The sequence below is a fragment of the Atta colombica genome, unplaced genomic scaffold (assembly GCF_001594045.1).
Source record: "Atta colombica isolate Treedump-2 unplaced genomic scaffold, Acol1.0 scaffold200, whole genome shotgun sequence".
Lineage (NCBI taxonomy): Eukaryota > Metazoa > Arthropoda > Insecta > Hymenoptera > Formicidae > Atta > Atta colombica.
In genome coordinates, this window is record NW_017259295.1 from 512,528 (window position 1) to 535,693 (window position 23,166).

General features: G+C 33.7%; 4 protein-coding genes across 5 annotated transcripts in view; 2 read left to right on the forward strand and 2 right to left on the reverse strand.

Annotated features, from left to right (window-relative positions):
• LOC108687171 overlaps positions 1-584 on the forward strand; it is a 4,425-nt gene extending 3,841 nt beyond the window's left edge. The window contains exon 3 of the mRNA XM_018192793.1: positions 170-584. Coding sequence (XP_018048282.1) covers positions 170-369 — 200 coding nt within the window. The 3' untranslated portion in view covers positions 370-584. The remainder of the gene's footprint in view (positions 1-169) is intronic.
• On the reverse strand, positions 397-3,882 carry LOC108687096. Its single transcript, XM_018192698.1, has 6 exons — positions 3,731-3,882; positions 2,982-3,411; positions 2,733-2,897; positions 1,703-1,929; positions 1,407-1,530; positions 397-631 (listed from the first exon to the last, which is right to left on the reverse strand). The coding sequence occupies exons 1-6, from the start codon at positions 3,813-3,815 to the stop codon at positions 397-399; spliced, it is 1,266 nt and encodes a 421-aa protein (XP_018048187.1). The 5' UTR covers positions 3,816-3,882.
• A 2,517-nt stretch (positions 3,883-6,399) lies between these two features.
• Positions 6,400-14,278, reverse strand: LOC108687197 (protein wings apart-like). Its single transcript, XM_018192860.1, has 11 exons — positions 13,251-14,278; positions 10,069-11,891; positions 9,570-9,818; positions 9,155-9,403; positions 8,808-9,032; positions 8,486-8,708; positions 8,189-8,404; positions 7,920-8,099; positions 7,465-7,553; positions 7,235-7,336; positions 6,400-7,160 (listed from the first exon to the last, which is right to left on the reverse strand). The coding sequence occupies exons 1-11, from the start codon at positions 13,432-13,434 to the stop codon at positions 7,011-7,013; spliced, it is 3,690 nt and encodes a 1,229-aa protein (XP_018048349.1). The 5' UTR covers positions 13,435-14,278; the 3' UTR covers positions 6,400-7,010.
• Positions 14,279-16,857: 2,579 nt separating this feature from the next.
• LOC108687108 (ral GTPase-activating protein subunit beta) overlaps positions 16,858-23,166 on the forward strand; it is a 9,343-nt gene continuing 3,034 nt past the window's right edge. The window contains exons 1-16 of one of the 2 annotated variants that reach the window (XM_018192708.1): positions 16,858-17,079; positions 17,234-17,654; positions 17,882-18,096; positions 18,246-18,429; positions 18,503-18,763; positions 19,145-19,333; positions 19,608-19,712; positions 19,789-19,929; positions 20,014-20,252; positions 20,327-20,557; positions 20,700-20,859; positions 21,138-21,245; positions 21,820-21,921; positions 22,316-22,456; positions 22,696-22,856; positions 22,946-23,119. In XM_018192708.1, the coding sequence (XP_018048197.1) occupies positions 17,044-17,079; positions 17,234-17,654; positions 17,882-18,096; positions 18,246-18,429; positions 18,503-18,763; positions 19,145-19,333; positions 19,608-19,712; positions 19,789-19,929; positions 20,014-20,252; positions 20,327-20,557; positions 20,700-20,859; positions 21,138-21,245; positions 21,820-21,921; positions 22,316-22,456; positions 22,696-22,856; positions 22,946-23,119 (2,868 nt within the window). In that variant the 5' untranslated portion in view covers positions 16,858-17,043. The remainder of the gene's footprint in view (positions 17,080-17,233; positions 17,655-17,881; positions 18,097-18,245; positions 18,430-18,502; positions 18,764-19,144; positions 19,334-19,607; positions 19,713-19,788; positions 19,930-20,013; positions 20,253-20,326; positions 20,558-20,699; positions 20,860-21,137; positions 21,246-21,819; positions 21,922-22,315; positions 22,457-22,695; positions 22,857-22,945; positions 23,120-23,166) is intronic. The other variant, XM_018192709.1, reaches the window with a different exon arrangement.

Here is a 23,166-nt window from a genome sequence, read left to right on the forward strand (position 1 = left end):
TATTAAGTTAATTATCTTTATTGATATATGTATGACTTACATAATGGATGTCTTTATCATTCTTTCATTTTTTATTTTTTATTTATCTTTTATTTCATTATTTTCATTTTTTTATCATGAATTTTGTTAGCATTCTTTAGTTCTTCAATAATTTTATCTGTTTTTGCAGTGTGTGCATTGTGGAGCTTCGGTGAGACCGTTCCTTGCGATCAGTGCGGACGGGAGTGTGCCGACATATGCGGCACTCGGCAATTTCGCGCTTGTTGCTTTAACAATATGCGGAAGAGACATTCCGACTTCTTTGGCCTGAAATTTTGGATGAGACCACGGAGATATGCGCTTCATTTTTATCCTGACTACGACGCTTAATTACAGCGCTATACACATCCAACACAATTATGGAGAATCCCACGATATAAAGCTAGTTACTGTGCTCAATGTTATATTTACTACCCACGCGCATCGTTCAATTAAAGTCGCATAATGTGGCCTATATTTTTCCCGCAACTTTTCTCCCTTCTCTTCCCTTCGATAACACGCTTGTTGATGCCAATAATTAAAATTAAAGATATTATCCAGCAGCAGATATTCGAATATGATTTTTTGTGTATAATACAAAAATCTCTTGCACCTGATTTTATATATAGGGTATTACTTATGAGCAATTCTCGATTAGTTAACTTCAACAAAGAAGTCTGTGAAAGGGGAATCGAGTGATATTAATAATATACATATATAAAATAAAAAATATTTTTATTTTGCAAAAATATAAAATTATATATTTTTTAATTTGTACATTTTTTTTTGTCAAGCTGTGCTTATATCTTAGATTTATATCACAATATTAATAAATACATAATATCAACTTTGGCTTTGTTATACTATTACAATTTTCTTGAATTTAATTTGAATTTATAATTTGTAACGAAACCTTGTGGTCAGATAACTGAAAAGTAATGAATGTTTATGTAATGAAAGTAATGAAAAGTAATGATTTAACTGAAAAAATTATAGTAGTCTTAAATGTAATGAATGTTAAATTTCATGTATAAATACACAAGTATACTTTTCAGTTACAGATATTTAATTGTGTGCAAATCTTTGTGTACTTTTCATAAAATTTTACGAAATTTAGTATTTTTAATTAAATTTTATATAGATTTGCATACAATTTAATATAAGTAAACGTTAAATTCAAGTTATTTATAACTTCATTTTCATTGACAACATCAAATTTTTAATGTATCTACTTTTTTATTAACTATTCTATTGCAATTAAAATTATGCACAGCTTGATTTTCATTATGCAAATAATAAAGCAGCTATTATTCTATAATTGAATCTATTATATAGATTTTCTTCTTAATATCATTTTCTATAATTTTTTTTATTTCTATTTTCTTCGAATTTTTGATTTTTTAAAACTTTTTCCTTGATCAAGATTCATATGTTTACGTTTTATTGCTGTGGATCCATCGTTTGGTGAAAGATTGCTGCTACTACTCACAAAAGTCTCCCGATCTATTACTTCTATATAATAAAAATAAGTAGTATGTATTAACCATAAAAGAAAATTTATTCTGTATATACATAGATACATCGTATATATATGTATACGCACACACATACATACACAAATACATGTATGTATACATAGATACATATAATAGAAAAAAATGACATCGCTGTAATCGGTGCATACCTCCAATATCTTCTGTGTCATTATTTGATAAAGATTTATTTTTTATATTATTATTTGAAGTAACTTCGATATTTTGTGTCAGCCTTGAGTTATCTGTCTCTGAGTCATCAATCTCCGAATTATCAATCTCTTCATCCAGCATTAAGGTATTAATTTTCTCGTTAATAATATTACTATACTCTTGAGACATAATTTGTCTAATTAGATGTTGCCCGGTAAAAGAGTTACTGTAAAATATAACATTCGTTTTATAAAGCTAATTATAATTAATACATTCGCGGTGAATGTCGACTATTTAATTGTACGGCCCATGTAATTTTTTAAAATCTATAGCTGAATACAATACTGCAAGGATCTGCTATTTAAATGTGTGTGAATATAAAAAATATTGCTTCTCGATATAATACTTATAACTCACTTGTTTAAAATAAAAAAAAAATTAAATATTACAAACACATACTGAAAAAATATGGATGAAAAATTATTGGCAATATTAAAATTGATAGAATTGCTTAAACTAATTAAATATATTTTTTGAAAACAAATATAATGAATTTACTACAATGTAAAATTTAATATTTTTACAGATTAGTTGTATGTCATTATACAAGTTGTCATTGAGTAAATGAGAATGAGTTATGTTGAGTACCGTCTCGTGTGACATATATAAGCATTATGAGTAGCAGTAATACTAGTAAATCTTTGAAAAGACATGCAAGTAATAAAATTCTAATCATTATAATATATATATATATATAAAATATGAACATGAAAGGATCAATAGCACGAGTGGCTTCAAAGTCTTGAGTGGTTGACTTATGATTTGAAGATTCACCGAGATCGATTCCACCCATACTACATAAATATGTTTTTCGCATGGAGATCGTCACTCCAATCTAGTTTCTAACTACTGACATTCAGCTAAAAAATTTTAAATGATGTAGGACTATGTTACCAGCATTCAACTAAAGAATTTGAAATGACATAGGAGTAAGTTATTAGTCTCAGATATAAGTAATTTCAAACTTACTGTGACAAATCCCAGTCCACACACAGCCACGATTTTAAGTTATGTGGTAAGCTTTGATCATTTGGAAGCCAGGGTTTTGCACCTACATATTGAAACTGTGGTGCATATCGATACAGCTCATCATACCAGAAGCAACATTTTGAGAGTATATATCTCGTATGAAACCTATTCAAATATAATATAAATATATATCTTCGTTTGTGTAAAAGAGAATAATGTTAACTTTGATGAAATTTATAGGAACATTACCAAATTCTACATACAGTAGCCAAAGCTATTAAAGCAACGTTCCATACATGACCTAATTTAATTCTGGATATAAAATAATGCGAAGCAATCCATGACATACTTTCTATTCTGGTCATGAGCTTTCCAAAGCCTTGCGTTCTCGCAAGTACATACTCTAGATTTTGTCTACTAGGTAAACTATACATCCCATCTCTCATTTGAATGAGAGATTTCAAAGTTACATAATCATTCTTTAGACACATTCTGTAACAATTGTCCAAAGCTTTGTCCAATTTGACCATGGACATGAAGCCTTTGTCATTTCGAAATTTATTTTTCATTCGATAAATTAAACGGCTTAGAACTGCAACGTTTCTATATAAATCATCCATCGATTCAAAATCATGGATCACTGTGCTTAATATCTTTTTAAATCGAGATACATCAATACCTAAAAACGAAAACAAACAGTTATCTACAGATATATATTTTTGTAATCACTTTATTGTTACAAGCCGTATTAGAAATTTTATGATAGGCAACAAATATATTAGCTCTCTCTCTCTCTCTCTCTCTCTCTCTCTCTCTCTCTCTCTCTCTCTCTCATAAATTTCTCTCTCTCATATATTTCCTTCTTGATTTGTTTTTTTTTAAATATAATACTCAAATGTAAATATCCATATCTAATAATAAAAAGAAATAATTATTCAGAATTCACACGAATTCGACGCATTTTAATTTGAAAATATAACCTAGATAAAAAAATATACCAGTCCTTTTAGCATCTGATGTCTTGATTTGCCACATTGTATACGGCGGTCGCTCCAAAGTAACATGATTCCATAGTGCCATCATTTTTACAAGTTTCAATGATATAATTACGTTATACACGTAAAATGTGTACAACACAACCACGTGGCGCAATTACAAAACAACAATTATAAATACTACAATCGCAGACGAAAAACTAAGAGTGAGTTTACAAAATAAAAGTAGAAGATCGTGAAGAATTGACCAATCATAGTCGATCTCTCTTCCACTGTGATTGGTTAGCTTGCTATTCCCGGCTTTCGAGCGCGATGATCATTTATCGACATTCGACATCTCGCATAATGGTGGACAATTTTGGCTGCGTCAAAGTCTCGCTACAAATGCTTTGAAACGTTTGATGGATCAATTAGAAGAAAGAATTTTACAAATTGATCAATTAAAAAACGCTTCAAAGTTGCAACATCGCGTTGACCCATATCTTTTATTTCTGAATTCGAATTTCATCATCTTAAAAATTTTTTTCTTAAAAGTGAGATCATTGACTATACATTGTATCCAACTTCCCCAATGTGAGAGATCACGAATCCTATCCGAAGATATTAAAGTCACTAGATCATAAAGTACCACAATTGATTTCAGAAATGTCGCGTAAAAATGGCCGAAGTGCACATAGTTCACGATTTTAAATACACGAGGGTCCACATAAAAATGCTCAAACTCATGCGTTGATCACATGTGTGATGTGTACTTTCGTATTCCAGTTCTGAACTGTACACGTATCCTTTGTGCACTTTTATGCACAAAACTTCTACGACAAATAAATCCGTATTAAACTAAAGAATATATAAATTGAGCATATATCCTTTTGTACATATTCTTTTGTTCATAAATAAATTAATTACAACTAAAAAACATTGATTTACATACTTGATGGCTTCATTTTTCCAAATAAAGCACATGATACAAATGCATAAATTCGAAATGGCTACGTGAAAATGAATGTGAGTTTGCTACTTTATAGATCTAGTAACTTTAGAAGGTATATGAGGTAGCGACGTAGAACTCTTTCCTCTTTGCGCATGTGCGACTTGATCAATGATACATTCTACATTTTTGAACATTTTTGAATAATAAAAACTTTTTCCTAAATTGTAATGAATAATGATATTAATGATGAAATATTAATTAAAATTGTAATGAATATTGATGAAGTATTATTGAATTTCATATTGAAATCAATTAATTAACCCATTTTTAGTATTATTTCATTAAAATTTTATTATAATTTATTAAAATATAATTTATTAAAAATTTATTAAGGAAATTTTCATTTTGAATTGGGTTGAAAAAATAGATTCTTTTTTGCACTTTTTTAAAGTTTTAAAAATACTCAGTTCTAAATTATATTCTCAAAACAGACAAAGTTATCTTAAAACGACTTCACGCACAAGCAGGTATATAGAAAATAATTCAATAAAATCTTCTTCTGGGCGTCTCAACGGTTTTTGCCTAACAGCCCAGCAAACGAGAATGGATTAAAATGAATTGAAATTTTTTTTATCCGAATGCGTATTTTAAATAACGAATATTTTTTTTTATATTTAATTGGATTCAATTAGATTAAATTACATTCAATTGGAAAACTGCATTTCCTATTCAAAATTTTGAATTGAACAGTATTCACAATCCATTTCAATCCATTCTCGTTTGCTGGAAGGTACTAACAATAGCCCTTTCTTGAGCAGGGGGGCTTTCTATTGAAAGCGAATATGTGAAAAAAGTTGATTTTACGATTTTTTTCGAAACGACGTTTCAAAATTGATGAGTGAGAGACACTATATTTCGAGAACTATAAATTCCAATCGAGTTCAAATTTGGAAAAGTTTTGTTAAATAAATTTTTGTCAAGGATACCTATAAAACTGCTACCTATAAAACTTTTTAAAATTAAACATTTTTTAGGAACCTCCAAAAATAAACAAAAAAAAATCCCACTTTTTATGTTTGCTAAATTCGTATAAATGAATATTAATATTTAAAAAAAACGCATTTAATTAAAATTGTTTGGTTTTCTTAAACATTTTTATATCTATCATAATTACGAAAGCAAAAAAAAAAATTAATGAGCATTTATCTGCTTCGTATGTCTGTTTTCAATGGAAATAACCTTGTCTCCTGCTCGCAGGAAAAAGTTAGACTTGTTTATACTTGTTTATACTTAGACAGGAAAAAACAGCTGGGAATTATTGAATTATTTTCTATCTACGGTGAGCACTTCAACGTCTTGTAACTTTGTCAATTTTGCGAATATCGTTATAATTTTTGAAAATCGATTTAACGGAATAAATGTAATCATACATATATTTAATAACATATATTTAAAAAAAGTATTTTATTCTACATAGATTCTTCATATCAGCGATAATTTTACTATAAATGTAACAACGTATTACGTGTCTCCTGCTCCCTTTAATTTTATTATATAGAACGCGTGAATATCTCGTACCATTGCACCATATCAATCATATAATCCGTCTTATGTCTTGTATTTAGTGGGATCCAATAATTCGAAATGCGGATATAAGATACAGTTATAATTTATAAATTTACATTTACAAGGCTTATAATATAATTTTAATATTAAAATAATCCTTATGCATATTAAAAACAAAAAAAGGAAAGAAAAAAAACGCTGTTGAATTTCGAGCCGGTTACAATGTACAATGATCAATGCTCTCGATCACTTAAAAGTTTTAAAACGCATTAGATACTTTATTTTAAAAATCGATTGTACAATTTTAAGATCTCATATACAGAAAGTGAATCAGGTAGGCTGGCAAGAAGCTTATCGCATCAATTATTCTTCTTGGCAGTCTCTCTTTAAAAAAAGGTGGCTGCTCGTTAAATCGAATAATTATCGTGATATCGTGTAAATAGTAACGATATAATTGCGATAAGTGCCCTGTAATTATACAAGATGTGTTTCTGTACGTAAATTCAAAGTTATCCTATTTTATTTTACTTAAACTAGAATATAAGCTAGAGCTTCCACAATCGTAAATAAGGAAATAAGTCGAATCATATCATAATTAATAATAATAATGAGACCTACAATAAATTACGTAAATGAATAAATATGTATCAAAATATACGAATATGAAACAGGTTCATTCATATTATAATAAAAAGATTTTGTTTCTGTTGGACAAAAAATACAACTTTGGCTCTTTGTGTACGCCAGATGAAAGAAATGCTGTCAGATGTGTGCATAACATATCGATCAAGATGAAGTTAAGTCAAGCATCGTGTTGGTGTCTTCTAACGCTGGCAATGGTAACTCATTCTTCTCCTCTTCGATTCTAGCATCCGACATCTTTAGGAACTTGATTACCTTCTCAGTAGCGGCGATTCCGCAACTACTCACTTCGTTCTGAAAAAAATGTGCGTGATAAACATTAAAACATATTTTTTTCAAACCAAATGGGATATTTCTCGAATGCTTACCGATGCCGTCAGATTCATGAAGTTGAAGAATTTTTGAAGTACAGATACCATAGTGGCGAAGTTCTTGTCTGGTAATCTACTTCGTACTAGCGACTCGTACTCCTATACAATAGAAAAAAGATTTAATAAGAAAAAAAGAATTAGTCCCTGGATGTAAATTATTAGATATGTAACAGATAGATTAATAATACTTTTTACTTATATAATCGTGTTTTTAAAGTTTTTTTTACCTTGTTATCCATTATTAAGTATCCAAGTAACAATACTACATATGCTCCGATTAGTGTATGCTCCATATGTCGTCCAGCTTTCTGTAACACTGTAAAATAATAATCTTACAGTTATATTATAATTTAAAAAATCTGGCATTCTCATGAAATATATAAATTAATTTTTAAAAAACATAAGCAAATTGGATTTTTTTCTTCAAAAAAATTTTTAATTTTCTGTCGATTCTAAATCATTAATCTCAATATAAGTAACTATTTCACTTTTTAAAACAGAAATTATAGTAAACAATACTGTAATTTTTTTTGACAGTTTCTTGAAAGAATATACTTCTTCAAAGAATGTCATTAAAAATTGATTTGTTCAAAATTCTATGCATTATTATTAATAAACTTTGAGCAAAATTAGATATCAAGATGGATATATGTATGCATACACAAGTAAACATTATACAAACATTTCGTAACGGTCTCTTCGATAAATTCTTCCTGAGATTTAGAGGTGCTCGATACTCTTTCTGTTTGCTCAGAATCTTTCTTTCCGTCTAAAATCGCGTCAGTTTTCTGTTCCTCGGCCCGCGCGAGTTCCTCTTGCTTATAAAATAAATCAATCAGAGACGCTACGCCGCTTTCCTCCGCTGAAAGTACGCAATTATAAAAATAAAGATAAATCTTGTATTCTCACAATTTACTACATTAAAGAAGTGTAAAAATCAGGTATATTTACCATCGAAAATATCTTCTAATGATGGAGGTGCCTTCGAGTTAATAAGAAGTTGCTTGTTATCGTCGCATTGCTCTACTAAATTTATCAACAGAATTAATGCCAACATCATCATATCAAATCGTTTTTCTTCTGGGAGTGATTCAGGCACGCGTAATAAAAGAAACAAACTACAATCCAAAACGCCAACTTGTGCGCCAACTGATCTGCTGCCGAAGGCTGTGTAAAAAAAATACATAAATAATTTTAAAATAAATAATTATTACTGACTACACTAATAATATCAAAAGAAAATCTTACATTGTCTGTTAAACCGATGAGTAAGATTGATGAGAACTTTAATAATTGCAAAAAGACATTCTCTTACAACAGCACCAGTGGAACTTTTATCGCTTGGATCAGTTGTTGGATAAACAGGAATCTCCTGTCCACATAAGTGATATAAACTAGCTAACGTGCTTACTAATACTCCATTTTCATATTTTAATAAATATGCCTGATTCTCTTCGTTCATATGTGTTACCTAAAAAAATAAGCAATGTTTAGCCTCTCTTCATTATTCATTCTTCTTTGTAATATGGCGCGTGATACAGGAGGGAAGGAAGAAGGAAAAAGCACTTACATTTTCTAAAACGCGTAAACATCTGTCAACTTTACGTAATTTGTCTAATAAAGGATCTGTCCAGCCAGATCTTAAAACATTTTGGCTGTTAATATGACGGTGACATTCTCGAATTGTCTTTACAATATGTTCCAAGCCACCTAATCCTCGTAATTCTTCTTTGAACCATTCTCCAGCGCGTTTTGACGTAAGACTCAAAAGTGTCTCCATAGCGAGCTGACCAACCTGTTAAAAGCAGCATATTTTTGAATTATTCGACAATAGAAATAAATCTATATAAATATAAACGCGTACATGTGTACAGAAATAAATATAAATGCAAAGAATGAGTATCAAAAATTACTTACGGTGATATTATCTAAATTTAGATGCTTAGCATGTCCTTGAGCTTGTATATCAGCACATAACTGACGTACTTTTTCTTTATTTTTCAATAATTCAGCATGACTGAGACCACAATCATCAAGAGCATCTTTATGGCTGGCATCAGATTCTAACAGACTTAACATTAATTCCAAACAATCGCGATCAAGATCCATAGCAAGACGATCTTGACTTAATACAAACATTACTGTAGCTGTGCATAGACCAAGACTCTACAAATAATAATAATAATAATAGTATCAGCATACAATTATTTTATATATATATATATATATATATATAAAGTTTAATAAGGAAAGCACTTAATGTAATATGTAATATTATATGGTATGAATATATAGAAATGAATAAAACTTTATCATATGCGAGAATTTATACCTGATCTTTAGTTGCATCATGAAGAGCTTTAAAAAACTTGGCAACAGTTCCATGAGCACGCACGTGCATACGAAATGCAGGAGCCATACACTTGCTTGCTAATCGTATGGCTGAAAGGCAACGAGTAGCATTTGGATTATTTTCTCTCAAAGTATCCAAGATATATTCCACATCGTCATTAAACTCCTGGAATTCTCCACTTTCTTGTATCTGATGGGCTTTCTTTACATTCTTTACTACAGTATAAAACTGCAAGGCAAAATAAAGGCAAATAAATATACGTTGAATCAAAATAAATCGTATGTATTACAACTCATTTTCATATTTATAATTTGCTGTTTTACATAACTGGAAATGAGAATAATTCTACTTATAAATTCATAATACAAAAAATTCATAGAAGTCTTTTATCAACAAAAATTATGTACTATAATATATCTTCCAAGGAAACAATCAAAATTCCACAATATAATAATTATATTGTCTATAGTATACTCACTCCTTTAACTTTTTTGCCACAGCGAATGCTCGTGACCGCATCAGCTTCGTCCTCGAAATCCACATCGGTCGTAGGATAAGTCACAACCCTTGTCAACTGCGAAGGTTCAAACTCTTCCTCGTATGCCACTGGTCCAGCACTGCTGGAACCGGACGCAGTGGTCGGCGTGCTGTTGCCAGTGTTAGGTGTATCCGTAGCAGTGGATTCCTTATCACTGTCGCACCATTTGTGTTTGTACAACGCTCGCCTCTTGTTCCCATTCGTCGCGCCCGTCGAACGGCTCTTAAAGATACTGCCTTTCTTAGCAGCGGGCTTGGTCGACGAAATACTAGTCGATGGTGGGTCCGAAGTCTGCAATTCCGAAACCGTGCTCGTCACGTGCAGTGGTATTTCACTCTCGGCGTTTCCACTAGCACCTTCACTGTCACTGCTTGAAAACCAATCTTGATCCACCAAGGTCTTGGCTGCGATCTCGACGGTGGCGATGGTATCAGTTGTTCCACGGGTTAGTAGTTCTGGCTCCAATTCAGGATCAAGTTCTGCTTCTGGTTCAGGCTCGAATTGTTGCGTGATCGTGACGGGTTCGGTCACAGCTTCATTGACAGGGATGTCTATAGAGCAATGTTGTTCAATTTGATTTACGATACTTTCTGATGTTGTGTCTTCTGTATTCTCCGTATTGTCATTGTCATTATCATTGTCATCAGTACCGGTGGCTAATGTCGGTGGTGCTACTGGTGATAATGGTGATGATGGTGGTGAGAGTGATGGTGATGGTGGTGATGGTGATGGTGGTGGTGGTGGTTGTGGTCTCGTGTCGGAATCACTTGATAATATATCGATCAGCTCTTGAGTTGTAGTTGGCAGTGGCTGATCGCGTCCGATCAACGGCTCGATAGTTGGTTTCGAGGAATACGTTGAGCTGCAGTCAGTCTTAACGATGTCGTAATGGGAGATAAGTGTATTATTGGAATCCGTCACTGATTTTCTCAGCGTCAAGGAGAGGCCGGAACCATGGGAGTTGGAAGTAATCGGCGTCGTCGACGGCGTCACAACGGAAGTCATCGCCGTTGAATCCAAGTGCAAATTCTTAGCGCGACTACGTGTTGTCCGTCGCATATCCGAATTATCCAATGGGATCGATACAGTGGAGACAACAGGTTGATGCGCACGTAAGGATCTATGATCGGACTTGAGCGACGATTCCGTATTGAAGGTCTTACGTTCAATATCCACCTTCGAGGGACTAGCGAGGGGAGTAGAAATCCTATAGGTATCAGGTTCGAGATCCTGAGTGTCCTGATGCACGTCCCCGCAAACCAATCGCGCCGTACCTTTGCATATTCTCAGTACGATCGGTGGTTTGCTCTCCTCCCGATTGGAAGTGTCGGGCGTACCGGTGCTATCTAAACTTTCTACTACTTTCTTAATTGAAGCATGTGACACTTTTGTTACGGCCTGCTGTTGCTGCTGCTGCTGCTGCTGCTGCTGCTGCTGCTGCTGCTGTTGTTGTTGTTGTTGTTGTTGTTGTTGCTGCTGCTGCTGCTGCTGCTGTGAAGGTTGTTTCGGGGCACGAGCCCTCCCATATTGCGAATCAGGTACTTGTCTGTAGATTGCCACATCCTGGCGAGATTCTTCGATCACAGGCGGGACATTTCGGCTCTTGAAGAATTTCTTCGGCTTGACAACCGCGGACTCCGATTTATTGTCCGGGTCAGTTTCGAAAGAAAATGGATCTTTTCCAGGATTCACGCGATTCTGATTCCCATAATCGAGTTTCATTCTCTTTGCGCCAAAAGTATTATGTATATCATCTCTCCTCCCTGAAAATGGAATAATTCTGAACATGACATTTTTTACACGTCGGAAATATATTACACGTCGATGACAACTGGAGATAGGTTGTTAAATAATTTAAATAGTATTTTAAATACATCAGATATCTTGAGATTAATCAGTATTCTTGAGATTGATAATGCTTCTAGATAAAGAAACGTTTCAATTAATAGAAAAGTATTTTATATATAATTATCTATTCATTTATATATAACACAACAAAATAAAATATTTATAAATACTGTATAAAGTACAGAATAATTTCATAGTTTATGTAATATTGTGTTTATGTAATAAATTTCTATTAAATTTTCAAATGTTAAATTCTATTGAACAGAATCATATGATATCATTGCAGTTAAATATTGACATTATATCATTGAGGTAAAATCAGTTGATTATATCAGTCTCTAAAAATAAATCTTGTCAATTTAAATCACTTTTACTTTACAAGAATAGATTACAGTCGTTACTCTCAGCGTTAAAAAGTGATTCTTTAAAATTTATAACTGTAAGAAAAACAATTTCTGTTGTTTATTTTTACTTATGTTATTTTTATCAATATTAACTTTAATCTCAATTTAATTTATTTTTATCTTTTTCTAATCCTTAGAATTAGAAAAACTAAAAAGGAAGTTAAATTAAGATTAAAATTAATTTATATTGGTAGAAATGATGTTATTATGTTTATCAACATTATGCATTAGTGGATATATTTTAATTTTCACTCGATAAATATTCTTGCTAAATACATATCCAAGAAAGGAATATCGGCCATAACGACGATAAAGATTTGTATATGAAACTTTCTTTTATAACTTTTCTCTATACATTATGAGAAAAAAATTTGATCTCAATACCATCATTGTTTTAAGATACAAAAAAATGTATATAATTAAAAAGTTTATAAATGTATTCCTCTCTTTCCATCATAAACACAGCAAATTTTAATGTTTAATGCATATTTCAACATATAGATTAACTTTAATTTCAGTTCAATTACTCTTAATCCTTGTTTAATTCTTAGAATTAGAAAAAGATAAAAAATCAGTTATAAATCAAGCTAGAATTAAACTACATTGTCATAGAAACAGATATAATTCTCAGAATCAGAAAGAGGTCAAGTTAGTCCAACCAAGAAATTAAAATTAAATTACATTAGAAACAAGCATATATATTTCAATGTATAAAGTTGGCCACAATTTATTGTTTACAAAATACGTTTTTCTTCATCATAACAGCCATCCATCGCTGTGTAAAAAGTAACTTTCAAAAGTGCTGTTGTAGCAGCAATCACCACGTACATCTAATGTAAACATAGAGCGATAAAGTTTTTTTTTTTTTACCATTGATATTCGTGCTCCTGATAGAAGTAAAAGATGTTATGCCCCATTTGCCGACGGTGCCCGCGGACTTGGCTGCGGACGGGCGATTGCTGTTCTCGCGGAAGAGCTTGTCGAATTGAATGCTGCCGGGTGTTACACTGCTGACCTTGCGGCTGTAAGACTTGGTGTAACTGCGGGACGTCATTGTGCGCGCGTCTCGTGGATCCTCTTCGGCATCGCAGGATGATACAGACGATAATGACGCAATCTATCCTCGTGCCCGTCGGTGACGAGCGGCTGCGCGCCGCGCGCGCTCACGACGTGGATGCCGCGGCCTCCGGAGCATCCGAAGCGCGACCGTCCACCGTTTCCTGTCCACCAAGTGCGTGTCGTATCGACGTTAGCGGGCAGCCGAAATTCGGACCGATTCAGCTGCGGCGGATGGCGGTGTCTCGCGGCGATGCGATAACGTGCACCGAAACAAACGCCATATTATGAGCTACTCTGACGCGCACGAGACGGAGACGGGCAGCCTCTCTCATTCGCTCTTCCTCTCTATACTTTGCACGTTTGTTCGCTCGCTCGCTCACTCTCTCTCGCTCGCTCGCTTGTTTGTTCGGTTCGCGCGCGACGCCGAGATGATAAATTCGATTAGCGATCGGAACGATCCCGGTCGGGCGCTGTGCCGCGCGACCGCGATACTCCACTATTTCTTGGCACCTCGGAACTTACTGCTAATGCTTCTACCGCTTTCTTCGTCGCTACTCGTCGTCGCTAAACTCCACCGTTCGTTGTTTCTTCGCTCTTTGTCCACCACTCGGCTACCATTAATTTCTGAGACTCGTGGGGATTATTAATCATCAACATAGATCTTGAGCCATCTGCCGATTTTTTTTCGTTTCGGGATTTAGATACACGTATATAGAGGTGTATACATATATATGTATATTACGCAGAGGGGAGAGGGAAAATGAAGTGTCGACACTCCACACGATATTTGCCATTTCTACCAGTAGATAGAGTACGCATATGACTATTCTAAAGTCACTAGATTAATAATAGGTCTGGGTATCAATCATGGGGTCGATTCTGTATCTTCAAGGTGAAAATTATAAAAGTGAGCAAATTTACTAGATGTTGACTAATGAAATTATCAATATTCTAGTAAATTCGCTCACTTTTAATTTTCACCTCGTTTCGAGATACATAATCCCCATAAAAACTTTATCCCTAGGATTGAAAATGAAAAGTAAAAATTTTAACCATTGAAGTTAATGGAGAAATTTTTCACTTTTCATTTTTTATTCTAGGAAAAAAGTTTCATGATTGATACCCTGGGATTCGATTGTGGATTTTGAAAGGAGGTGAATTATAGAAAGGAGGAAAATTACAAAAATGCAAAATTACAAAAAAGAGCAAAGGTTACTAGGTATTGACCAATTAAATTATGAATATTCTAGTGAATTTACTCACTTTTGTCATTTTCACTTCATTTGAAGTACACAATCGACTTCCTGTTCGCGTTATATGAGTTCTCCAAATACGAGGGTAAATCAAATATAAACGAGAATTTTTTTTTTTTATTGAACGAGAATAAAAATATAAAGGAAACAAATTATTTTTTTACTTGGTTCCCTGCTACATTAATATATTTTTGCCAGCGGATAGGCAATTTGGCGATTCTGTTTTCGAATCCTCCCAATTTTTAAATTTTAGCGGGCCAAACAATTGATAATTGCATTGAGACAAATCTTTCCATACGATTATCATTTGTTTGGATCACTGGAAGAAGAATTGGAAGAACAATATAATTCGTGGATGATGCCAGTGTAAAAAAATTCGTGCAATTAGCTGCAGACACAACTTACTACTTTTTATGAAAACGAAATCCGAAACGAAATGCGAAACTGCCTGTTCGCTGGAAAAATATATTAAAGTAGCAGGAAACTGTATGCAGAGAAATAATTTTTCTTTATATTTTTATTTTTTTTTTTATTTTTCTTCAATAAATATGTAGTAAAAAAATTCTCGTTATTAAGTCTGTTCTTTTTGGCTGAACTTTTGCATTCAGTTCATCTTTCTTCTTTTTTTTTTCCTGGAAAGAAAAAGAAGAAAGATGAATTGGTGCAAAAGTTCAGCCAAAAAGAATAGGCCTTATATTTGATCTACTCTCGTATTTTGTACTTAAAATGAGATAGATATACATTGAAAAGAGTGAAAGCAAAGATGCCAAGTGCAAAAATGCAAGCAACGTAAAAGACCTAATCTTTCTCGCTTTCGACTTCGAATATCAAACATATACTTATCAGAAATTTAGCCACAAAAAACAGATTTCTAAATGACAGTCGAAATAGCCAATAGTAGAAACTGTCCAATCAGTCTGTCCAGAGTCTGGCCACCTTTTTCCCGATTTGTGATTGGTTCGACATTTTTTATTCATTCCATTTAAATGCTAATATAATATAATAAAAATATATTATGCTTTAACTTTAAATGCATGATGCATAGCTATGGACTTGCTGTTATGTAATATTTATGATTAGACACTATTAAATTTTTACGTTTTTTAAATTTTAATCGTCAGTTGCTTAAATGTGCCAAAATGAATATTTATCAAAAACTATAAAGCTAAAACCCACAATGTCCACGATACTAGAAAATCAGTCCAAGATCTTGGGCAGAGAAAGAATTAAAAATCACATTTGAACAATTTGATCACATTACTATAGTGATTGATCAATTCTTTTTTATCCGAGGTCTCGATTTTTAGCATCGTGGACACAAAGCTTTATAGATTGTCTCTATAGACGCTGCAACTTGCAGCGTCACTGCAACGTAAAATGAAATGAGATAACACGATATTTTTCTCTCGCACAATTTCGATGAAAAAACCATTTCAGTTGGTCAGACTCTGATTACAGGATCTTTAGATATACGATGATTTCAGCGCTGTAAATAAAAACACATTGATGTATTTAATCGATGAATAAAAAAACTTTGATGTTGATTGCGTTTGCATTTCACGTGATTGATCAATTGATGAATTAAAAAACTCACCTTATTATATTTCTAAAGAGAAACTTGAAAGTGAGTGAACATTCCGGCTTTTTTCGTGTACCAATCCTCATAAGGTAAGGTTTTTGATGGTTTTTTTTCATACTATTATGGATTAAACAAGGACGAACTGGGATAAATATGATTGTCGGATGATATTTCATTTGTGCGTTTTTGTCGTTCGACAAATATGTGACAGAAAGGTCCTCTCTCTATTCTATAGCTATCAACAAGCTTGAAAAATTTGTCGTACGACAAAAACGCACAAATGAAATAGTACTCTCTGTCCTTGTCTGATCTACATAATATGGAAAAGAACCAAAAAAATGTGGACATTATTCTACAAGATTTGATATCGACATATGATATTTTATTCGTTTTATTAGTAGTAGATAATGCAGTACATTAATCATTAATGGATCATAGTAGCAGTCTGATTTATCGATCCCATTTAAATATATTGGGTCGATAAATTAGATTGTTACTTTATGATCCAGCGGATTAATGTGTGTTTATCACATACGTCTATTATATCTGTGAGTTGATAACTGTCGAAGCCACTGTTAAAGTCAGCTGTCAAACGTGCGGGATGTCAAAGAGATCAATCAACGACCCGACAACGGATGTTAGCTGAGAGATGAATCACGTGAAATGAAGTTTCTCTTGTGTCATAAACGTTATTAACTACTCAGTTAACTCCAGTGTTCATCTTCGTCTAAACTGCTTCTTAAATATAGGGCGTATAGGCGTGTAATAATCTATGAATTTAGGCGTATTTAACAGAGTTAATCTCAAGGTGATTATATTCGACAGATTTCTGCATTTCTTCATTTAATTACACCTACTTTCATCTATTTACATTATTTATCATGTTCAATCTTAATTATCTTATATTTAGTATCTTTAATTTTTCATTGATTGGAAGAAGCTCAATGTTTCTGTATTTTTAGGATTCCCAAGGAGGGATGTATTCAGAATGGGCCTCATTGAGCACTCTGATCCAACAAGGCTCGGAGGAAAGCCAAAGCGTACTGGAGAAATTTCCCCCTGGTGCAGGCAAGGAGGTCGCACTATCCATAGTTCGCCAACTCGCTGCAAACCTGGGCATCACCCAGGCAGGAGAACCTAGTCCTCTCTCCACCGACAGGGAGGTGCAATGGTGCATGGAGGTGATATGTTTTGGTTTGTCGTTGCCGCTGGCTGAGCACGACACTGTCAGAGATTGTGTGAACATATATTGCGAGTGGCTGTCTGCTCTATATTCAACACCAAAGATCTCTGTGCCCAGACCAATTGTAGATGACCCAAACTTCTATGCCAGAAAGATCATAAGTCATTTTCACAATCTGTTTGTTCCAAGGAAAGGGGAAGGTAAGACAAGATTTGGTTTTTTTTATATGGCAAATTTACTTATTCTTTTGATCAAAGGCTCATTTTCTTTCCCAAAGTCTGGCCTTTTCTATATCAGGATCTAGGTAATACACGATATACATATTTCTGAAGACTATATACTTTTTTCTGAAGACATTTATATCAATTTGCAAAATGAATACTTATATCAATATCTGTAATACATCACTTTCGATGAATGTTTCTAGGTACAGACACTATAAATCGGCAAGCTGTTCTGTGTCATCGAGTACTTAGAACTTTGCAGCAAATTGCGAGAGGTCCTGCAACACTGGAGAGAGAAACATGGGAAAGCTTACTATTATTTCTCATCGGTATTAACGATGCACTATTAGCACCACCAGCAACTAGGGAAGATGCGGGAGAGCAGTTATGTGAGAGAGTGCTCGGTGTATTGTTAGAGGTATGGAAATATTCTAATTAATTAAGGATGTATAGTTTCTACAAAAAGTAACTGAAATTGGAAATTCACTATTTCAGAAACTGTATACCTGATACATTCTTAAACTTATAATCAACTATATAAATTTATATAAAACAAATTTTTTTCAGGTCTGGCTGGTCTCTTGTGAACGCAGTTTTCCTTCACCTCCGTTATGGCGAACATTACGAGAATCTTGCCTGCGATGGCGTCACAGATTGGCTTTAGTAGAGCAGTGGAACCGCGTTTGTCTCGCTCTTACAGCGAGGCTGCTACATATTATGTACGGACCAATGTTTCCCGAATTGAAAATAAGTATGTGTCTTTAATATACTCATTAACAAAGTTTGCACATTGTTTGTGGTATTATGATAAACTTTGTTAATAGGCGAGGAAGACACGCAGTTAGTACAACCCACTATGTCGGATGAAGCAGTGGCACAAGCATGGTACAGATTATTGCGTACTATCGGTGATCCCGTAGATTTGTGTAGACCTGCTGTTGTCTCGCAGACGCAAGCCTTTCTGCAATATGCTATCGCCAGTCCTAATGTCATAGATCCATGCCAGCACCCATGTTTGCAAAGCTTGCCGCAAATATTTCTGAAAGCGATAAAAGGCATAGCGGGTCAGGTCGACGCTTTCCTCGGTAAGTCAAGGCTGTCATTTTAACACTACCAAGCGAAAAGTACCAAGCGAATAAATTATTATGAAAATAAAAAATCATATATATTATTAATACAAAAGATATAATTATTCAAAAGTTTCAGAACCCTATATTTTACACAAGAAATATATTAATTTAAAAAATCAAAACGATCAATAATGACCGCTCGGTTACTTTTAATGTTAATTGAACGTTTAATTCGTGATCTATCTCGAAAAGTCTTGTAAATTATCTCAGGAGCAAGAAGATGTCAAATGTATATTTTCTGAAATTTGTTTCTATCTATGACACTCGCACATCTGTCAGCTTGTTCACCTGTATATTTGCAATGGTGGCGGTTGCACATTGTCGCAAATGTTTTAGGAGTTTCACAGGCATGCTGTTGGGAAGAATGTTGCGTATCCAACGTTACAGGAAATAGCGGCATCAGCAGCGGGGGTGTTGGATGGGATAGGTCGAGCAGTAGGGATCAGCCTCAGCCTTCCCCCACACCCCCAACTCAACGCAGACTTGCCAAAAGTTTCAGTGTCACTCCTTCTGCAGTTACTAAGGGTATCTTAGTGCAATACTTTCTTTCTTGCCAATATGATATTATACTCAATTAGTTAATTCCTTTCTGCTAAGATCTGAAATCACAGATACTGTATAACACTCTCATTTTGTATCATAGTTTTCTTTTATACTATATGCTATACTTTATTCTATATTATTAAATTTTGCTTTGATTATAAGCATACAAAAGTTGTTACTTATTAGAACTTGAACTTAGATAATTCACTTGTTGCTATTATAAAACATCTTGTAGAAACTTATAAACATTTGATAGGAATTCCAAAAGCGTCGTTAATTGGATTGACGACAAGCCGTGTGTCTAGTTCACCACCAATATTAATATCCAATTCCGGACCATCATCCGCTTCAAGTACAGCATGTAATATCTTTTCTATAAGTTCATAATTATATAACAAAGATATATCCGTTTAATCATATGATTGTGTGATTTGCAGCCATGACTTCGCTAGGCCAGGATATTAGACCTCCTTTAGCTCCAGGACGACCCAAATGTAACAGTATACTGCATCTCTTCGGAGAATGGTTGTTCGAAGCTGCGTTTATTGGTACCGAGGGTTGGTCGCAGAATTTACCACGTAAGTGTTACTTGTGTGTGCGTGAAATAAAAGAATATTTCACATGTAATTATATTTTATATACCATAATCATTTCATATGCAGAACCATCGGGTGCTTCCAAACGTCCGTCTTCGGTACTCGTAGATGGGCCAAGCTCATTGCAGGAAACCGTGAGCGATGTACCGTCGACGCTCTGTATAGATCGTTATGAGTCAGGTAGAGCGGAGGCATTGGGCGCCCTGTGCCGAATTTTTTGCGCCAAGAAAACAGGCGAAGAAATCTTACCCGTATATCTAGCTAGATTTTATCAGGCGATGTATCACGGCCTTAAAGTCGACGAGGTATCGATTGTAATTCATATTTCTTGATAGACCTAGAAAGAGATAAGTATAACATGCAATTAATTTATTTTCAGTCTCGTGAATGTGGTGAAACATTGGCGAGTATTCTGTTGAATTCGGCTGATCTGTTTCGCCTCGATTTGAACGGTATACAAGTCTTGGTGCCAGCCGTGTTATCCGCTCTGGAGGTGGTTCTACCAGAGAAAGATTTGAAGCTGAAATCTAATGTAGTATCAAAGCCGGACTTGAGAAGGGCCTCGATACATTTGCTAATATCGATGTTAACGCTGCCTTTGCATTTTCAGGTGAAAACATATGTATGAAAATGTAATAATCTCTCTCCTGAATTCTGCTTTGGCAAAATTCATTAATATTTAATAAATCAGTCGTTGTAATTCAATACGCGGTATGAACGGTAATCATTGAAGAAAGATATATGAATTACAGAATCTCGCTATTAAAGAGCTTCCAGTAATTCCAGGCACAAAGTGCTTTTTCTCCGAGAAAAGTCCCGTAACATTTGTACAGTTAAAATCAAGACTCATGAATTTACTCATAAACGCTTTACAAGTGGAGACTGATCCTCAAAATACGCACATGCTGTTGGGTAAGTTAATAAAATTGAAAGATTACTATCGATTGCTGATGATTTAACTTTTGCTTATATGTATTTATTATTGAATTCTCAATATTATTTTTGATCGAAATTTTCATTTTTTTGAGAAAGTTAATTTTCTGTTAAATAAAATTTTCTTAAAAGTTCTCAACAAAATTAACATTCTATTGAAAAATAGAAAATTGAATTTATGAATAGGCAACATATAGTTTTACATAGATGGAAATAAATGTAAGAATAATTTGTTATGTAAAAATAATTGTTTTCAGGAGCTTTATTACTGAGTGTACAAGATTCTGCAGCAGCGGAAGAAGTAGAGCAAGTCACACAACCCGATACCGTAGCGAGTGATTCGACAACTAATTTGTTATCTTCAGGTTTGTCATCGATACTAATAAACAATATCAGCTTGCATTCGGTTAGATGCACTGTTCTGAGTTACTTAGTAATAATTCCTGTTTGTGTCCAAATTTTATAAATGATCTTATGATCATAGGCATTATTTTTTATATTACGTGACGAAATAGTATAAAACATTGTTTTATTGCCATTTTATAAAAAAATAATATAGTAAAGAATGCTTTGCAATGTAAAATAATAAATAAATTTAATAATTAATCTCGCTCATTTCACAAGATGAAGTCAAACTTCTCTTCATAAGCCTATGATCATGATTGGTTTTTCTGTGATGCCAATAAAACAGTAATGTCTTAGTATATTGCTACTTCATTTAATACAGCGACTTTTTATTAATATTTATTGATAACTTTATGAATGGGAGTTAGTATAAAGACGCAAATGTTTGCGTCTTTCACAATGCTTAATATCACCTCTCATCATATCAGCTTTATACGTGCTTATATATGAAATGTTAATTTTTTTTATTGTTATTACGAGTTGTGTTCTGTTGTGCGTTTCGCCATTGTACTGTCTTATCATCGCTTAATATAGTCACCAGCGATTCGGCCAGTCAAATAAGTATATCCAGTGATCAGCGATCAATTGGTGATGCCTCTGACATTGCAACTCTTCAAGAGGAATGCATTGCGTTCGGTAAATACACATTTACTGTTTTATCTTGCTACATACATTTTCATAAAAATCACATTTGAAAACATTCGTAGAATGCGAATTTCATTTCTTATGCTTATCATTTATTATGTTTTTATCGTTACGTTTACAAGAAAAAATTACTTGTTCTCTCTTCCTTTTTCCTTTCTCCTTCTCTTTTTATTTGTACACACACACACACACACACACACACACGCGCGCGCGCGCACACACACACACACACACACACACACACACACACACACACACACACACACATGTATATACGCACTTAGCATTTGTTATATATCAATTTTATGTATTTATTTATATAAAACACAGGTTAATAATATTATTTCTTATAGATCAAGGATTAAATGAGAGAACATTTTTGTAGATTCTGCCCACGCTCTTTTTGTGCGAGCAACATACCTGGTATGTCACCGTTTGATTTCATCGTGGAAGACCGACTTGAATATTTCTCTAGCAGCACTCGAGATGCTGTCGGGATTAGCACGTACACGCATTCGCGAAACAGGTAGTAACATCAATATAACTTCAACGTATTAAGATTTAAATTTTGCTCTATATATATATATATATATATATAATGTGTAAGAAATATATACTTATCTGCATTTTTATTTCAAAATTTCTGCTGTATTCTGCATGCAGCAAGGAGACTTACAGGTTCGATATTGCTGTCAGACAGAAATTGTCAGTTTTAACGTTGAACGTTCGTGGAACAAGCGCTCAATAATGTTACGTATGTTACAGATGCTCTAGAATGCAAGAGAGCAGTAAAATGGTTATGCGATTACATTTCGTATCAATGTTGGCGACCACCTCCGGCGCACTCCAAGGACCTTCATTCGTCTATTGTTGCGGCATTCAGTTGCCTGACAACTTGGCTGACCGCTCATCCGCAATTGTTACAAGTTGATAAATTTTTAAAGTTGATTTACAAAATTGTATAATTTTAATTGAAATTCTATATATGCATTGATTTCTTTTTTTTTTATTGAAGGATAAAGACTGCTTGACTACAGTATTAGAAGTCGTCGAGCTCGGAGTGTCCGGCACTAAGAGCGTCGGAAAGCCAGGAGAACCCATCAAAATGAAAGACGAAAAAGAGTTAAAACCCGCTTCTATGCGCGTAAGAGACGCCGCCGATGCTCTTCTTACTATTCTGTTGGAGCAGGTTTGTTCTCCGAAATACACAAAAAAAAATATATATATATATAAATA

What these genes read in the sequence shown, in the direction of transcription:
- LOC108687197 (XM_018192860.1), bottom strand. Translation starts at nt 13,434, where the DNA reads ATGACGTCCCGCAGTTACACCAAGTCTTACAGCCGCAAGGTCAGCAGT. An exon ending in CAGGAGCACGAATATCAATG is followed by an intron (nt 11,892 to 13,250) that starts GTAAAAAAAAAA and finishes TTCCATTTTCAG; the next exon opens with GGAGGAGAGATGATATACAT. An exon ending in ATTAGAAGATATTTTCGATG is followed by an intron (nt 8,100 to 8,188) that starts GTAAATATACCT and finishes GCGTACTTTCAG; the next exon opens with CGGAGGAAAGCGGCGTAGCG.
- LOC108687096 (XM_018192698.1), bottom strand. Translation starts at nt 3,815, where the DNA reads ATGATGGCACTATGGAATCATGTTACTTTGGAGCGACCGCCGTATACA. An exon ending in GCTACTGTATGTAGAATTTG is followed by an intron (nt 2,898 to 2,981) that starts GTAATGTTCCTA and finishes ATATTTGAATAG; the next exon opens with GTTTCATACGAGATATATAC. An exon ending in GTGGACTGGGATTTGTCACA is followed by an intron (nt 1,930 to 2,732) that starts GTAAGTTTGAAA and finishes TATATTTTACAG; the next exon opens with TAACTCTTTTACCGGGCAAC.